General features: G+C 55.1%; 1 protein-coding gene across 1 annotated transcript; it reads right to left on the bottom strand.

Annotated features, from left to right (window-relative positions):
* Positions 1–820: 820 nt before the first annotated feature.
* On the bottom strand, positions 821–4,032 carry LOC121624264 (adhesive plaque matrix protein-like). Its single transcript, XM_041961917.1, has 5 exons — positions 3,862–4,032; positions 2,174–3,753; positions 1,103–1,642; positions 966–1,034; positions 821–891 (listed from the first exon to the last, which is right to left on the bottom strand). Exons 1-5 carry the CDS (start codon positions 4,030–4,032, stop codon positions 855–857), a joined length of 2,397 nt encoding a protein of 798 aa, XP_041817851.1. The 3' UTR covers positions 821–854.
* Positions 4,033–4,540: the final 508 nt, after the last annotated feature.

Below are 4,540 nucleotides of genomic sequence, written 5' to 3'. Positions count from 1 at the left end.
AACGGCCACTTCTGGTCTCGCCCAGAAGACCTAACTTAAATTCTGATTGGTGAAGACGTCGACTACGTGTAATCCAATTGGAGCAACAATGTGCCAATTTTTCCCCAGTCTTCTTCAGCTGCTGTATATTGCTGACGTTCTATAGCACTACTCCATCTAGCGGAGAGGATGTAGAATTTGTTCGTGCAATGCAAGGCACGGGGAAAATAATGTCGAGCACAACCATTTCACCAGCTTCAACCTTCTCAATGTGAAAAGTGTCCCAAAGATTTAAATGTTAAAGCACAAACTGCTGTTCTGGAAGACATCTGGCCTATCTACTTTCTATGCTGAACGTTTAACAAATGGAATTTAAGACGAAGCCTGTTATGTTTACGGCACAACAGATCACTGACTAAACTGCTCAGCAGGGGGTGCCATAGTTGACTATCCTATATTTGTCTCTACAAATAAATACGTTTTCATACAAGTGTTAAGCTTCTATAAGTCACAGCTCACTTTAGCTGAAAGAATCATGCTTGCAACCTCAAGTCAGACTCAGACTTCTGATCTGTCCCTGCATGTGCCCAAACCTGATGGGTCAGCTTAGGTAGATAATTTTGAAAACCTTCACTGAAGTCTACAATGTGCCCACTGTTAAATAACATCTAACCTATTGCATCTGAGCATTGTTATGGTTTCTGGCATTTTTTTTTAATTAAATGAGTCAGAATAGATAACCTCAGTTGCAGTGATTAAATGTGCTGCCTAATATGAACTTATTTTAAAAAGCCACTGGGTGGTTTCTAACACAGACATGTCAAGACATCAGAATACAAGGTTAGTTTATTGATTTGCCAAGTCAATACAATTGCTCAGTTGAAAGCAGTCTTTGAAGAATCATGACTGTACCTGAAACAAAAACAGATTTAGGGTGAGATAGAGTCTGAACTTAAAGCAATTGTTAACTGAGTTTAAATACATACCCTGCCCACTGTGCCTCTGGATTTGACTGGAGTCCATAGCCATGTCTGTAAACTGCAGTACTGCCGTCCCTGGAAGAAGATTCCAAGTTGGCTAAATTATTCAGATTCTGTCAATGTACAAATGATCAACTGCTTACCCATTTGAAGGGGTCTGGGTACCAGCACTTTGGGCAGATGTTGAATGGTCACGTGGCCGCTCAGACACTTGAAACCACTGGGGCTGGTAGCCGGGCTGCTGATAGCGAGACTGCTGGGGAACCTGTGGTTGCTGGGGCAGGTACCTGGGCTGCTGGGGGACCTGGGGCCGTTGCTTGGGTGCGTAGCCAGGCTGCTGGGGGACCTGGGGCCGTTGCTTGGGTGCGTAGCCAGGCTGCTGGGGGACCTGGGGCCGTTGCTTGGGTGCGTAGCCAGGCTGCTGGGGGACCTGCTTGGATGGGTAGCTGGGCTGCTGGTAGCTGGGCTGCTGGGGCTGGTACCTGGGCTGCTGGGGCACCTGTGGCAGTTGCTTGGATGGGTAGCTGGGCTGCTGGGGCACCTGTGGCAGTTGCTTGGATGGGTAGCTAAGCTGTCGGGGCACCTGCGGCAGTTGCTTGGATGGGTAGCTAGGCCGCTGGGGCACCTGCTTGGATGGGTAGCTAGGCTGTCGGGGCACCTGTGGCAGTTGCTTGGATGGGTACCTGGGCTGCTGGGGCACCTGTGGCAGTTGCTTGGATAGATAGCGGGGCTGCTGGGGCACCTGCAGCAATTGCTTGGATGGGTAGCTAGGCTGCTGGGGCACCTGTGGCAGTTGCTTGGATAGATAGCGGGGCTGCTGGGGCACCTGCTTGGATGGGTAGCTAGGCTGCTGGGGCTGGTACCTGGGCTGCTGGGGCACCTGCGGCCGTTGCTTGGATGGGTAGTTGGGCTGCTGGGGCACCTGTGGCAGTTGCTTGGATAGATAGCGGGGCTGCTGGGGCACCTGCTTGGATGGGTAGCTAGGCTGCTGGGGCTGGTACCTGGGCTGCTGGGGCACCTGCTTGGATGGGTAGCTAGGCTGCTGGGGCTGGTACCTGGGCTGCTGGGGCACCTGCGGCCGTTGCTTGGATGGGTAGTTGGGCTGCTGGGGCACCTGCGGCCGTTGCTTGGATGGGTAGCTGGGCTGCTGGGGCACATACCTAGGCTGCTGGGGCACCTGCTTGGATGGGTAGCTAGGCTGCTGGGGCTGGTACCTGGGCTGCTGGGGCACCTGTGGCAGTTGCTTGGATAGATAGCGGGGCTGCTGGGGCACCTGCAGCAATTGCTTGGATGGGTAGCTAGGCTGCTGGGGCAGGTACCTGGGCTGCTGGGGCACCTGCTGCAGTTGCTTGGATGGGTAGCGGGGCTGCTGGGGCACCTGCTTGGATGGGTAGCTAGGCTGCTGGGGCACCTGCTTGGATGGGTAGCTAGGCTGCTGGGGCAGGTACCTGGGCTGCTGGGGCACCTGCTGCAGTTGCTTGGATGGATAGCGGGGCTGCTGGGGCACCTGCTTGGATGGGTAGCTAGGCTGCTGGGGCTGGAACCTGGGCTGCTGGGGCACCTGCGGCTGTTGCTTGGATGGGTAGCTAGGCTGCTGGGGCTGGAACCTGGGCTGCTGGGGCACCTGCGGCTGTTGCTTGGATGGGTAGCTAGGCTGCTGGGGCTGGAACCTGGGCTGCTGGGGCACCTGCGGCTGTTGCTTGGATGGGTAGCCAGGCTGCTGGGGCACCTGCGGCTGTTGCTTGGATGGGTAGCCAGGCTGCTGGGGCACCTGCGGCTGTTGCTTGGATGGGTAGCCAGGCTGCTGGGGCACCTGCGGCTGTTGCTTGGATGGGTAGCCAGGCTGCTGGGGCACCTGCGGCTGTTGCTTGGATGGGTAGCCAGGCTGCTGGGGCACCTGCGGCTGTTGCTTGGATGGGTAGCCAGGCTGCTGGGGCACCTGCGGCTGTTGCTTGGATGGGTAGCCAGGCTGCTGGGGCACCTGCGGCTGTTGGCTGGATGGGTAGCTAGGCTGCTGGGGCACCTGCGGCTGTTGGCTGGATGGGTAGCTAGGCTGCTGGGGCACCTGCGGCTGTTGCTTGGATGGGTAGCTAGGCTGCTGGGGTACCTGCGGCTGTTGGCTGGATGGGTAGCTAGGCTGCTGGGGCTGCTGCTTGGATGGGTAGCTGGGCTGCTGGGGCACCTGTGGCAGTTGCATGGATGGGTAGCTGGGCTGCTGGGGCACCTGCTTGGATGGGTAGCTGGGCTGCTGGGGCTGGTACCTGGGCTGCTGGGGCACCTGCAGCTGTTGCTTGGATGGGTAGCTAGGCTGCTGGGGCACCTGTGGCTGTTGCTTGGATGGGTAGCTAGGCTGCTGGGGAACCTGTGGCTGTTGGCTGGATGGGTAGCTAGGCTGCTGGGGCACCTGTGGCTGTTGCTTGGATGGGTAGCTAGGCTGCTGGGGCACCTGCGGCTGTTGCTTGGATGGGTAGCTAGGCTGCTGGGGAACCTGTGGCTGTTGGCTGGATGGGTAGCTAGGCTGCTGGGGCACCTGCGGCTGTTGGCTGGATGGGTAGCCGGGCTGCTGGGGCTGCTGGCTGGGGGTGTGGCTAGGCTGCTGGGGCCGTTGGCTGGGAGTGTGGCTAGGCTGCTGGGGCACCTGGAGCCCTTGGATGGGAGTGTGGCTAGGCTGGTGGGGCACGTGGCTGGGAGTGTGGCTAGGCTGCTGGGGCAGTTGGTTGGGAGTGTGGCTAGGCTGCTGAGGCACCTGGTTGCTAAACATTCGAGGCTGCTGGGGCTGATGACCAGAAACTACCTGTAAGGGTTGAAGGTGACAAATACTGAAATTCTGGCACAAATTCATAGTTTTGTTTCCATGATTCAGCCTCAGGCTGGCAACTAGACATCAGTGGGTTGAAGCTACTTGCCTGATTTGCATTTGGGTTTGAATCACCACCACCAAGTGGTTCAGCACTCCATAGAGATTCATCTCCAGCGTTAGAGCTACTTGAATCTGGTTGAAAGCCTGCAACTGGCACATCAGTATCTCCGTAGTTCTTAGCAGATCCAATACTGGAAGCTGTTGAGCAACCATTTTAGTCCATGCATATAACCCATTAAGTAGTTTCACAAGTTGACTGGACTTACCATTTGCTTGATGTCTTCCAAGAACTAGCAAGGACAACAGCAACCATCTAGACAAGACATCAAAGTTACTACATGCTTTCAGAAGTTCAACAAACACAAACTCATTAAAAACTTACCTTAAGAGAAACCCCATGGCTTCAGCCACAGTTGCAGGCCAATAAAGCAGCAAACTCAAGTCTGTCAGCACCTACCAAACCACACAACTGAGCTAGTCTGAGAACAGTAAGTCACTGAGATCACACTGGAGCTCTTTATAAGCCATCCCCTCTTAATTTGGTGATTAACTGCACACAGGTACGAGTAGTTGAAGGCAGGTGTGGCTAATTATCAGAGGGAGAGGTCCACTGCAGTAAAGGAACTAGAAAACGCTGGTTTAGAGGCTTTGAGAGACTTTTGCATTTTATTCTTTGAACTTGAGCAGCTACTGACAAGCAATAGTTCGCTCTGAATTATTC

Source organism: Chelmon rostratus, chromosome 20 (assembly GCF_017976325.1).
Source record: "Chelmon rostratus isolate fCheRos1 chromosome 20, fCheRos1.pri, whole genome shotgun sequence".
Taxonomy (NCBI): domain Eukaryota; kingdom Metazoa; phylum Chordata; class Actinopteri; order Chaetodontiformes; family Chaetodontidae; genus Chelmon; species Chelmon rostratus.
The sequence above is the reverse complement of the archived record's forward strand: the minus strand, read 5'-3'. Positions and strand labels throughout refer to the sequence as shown.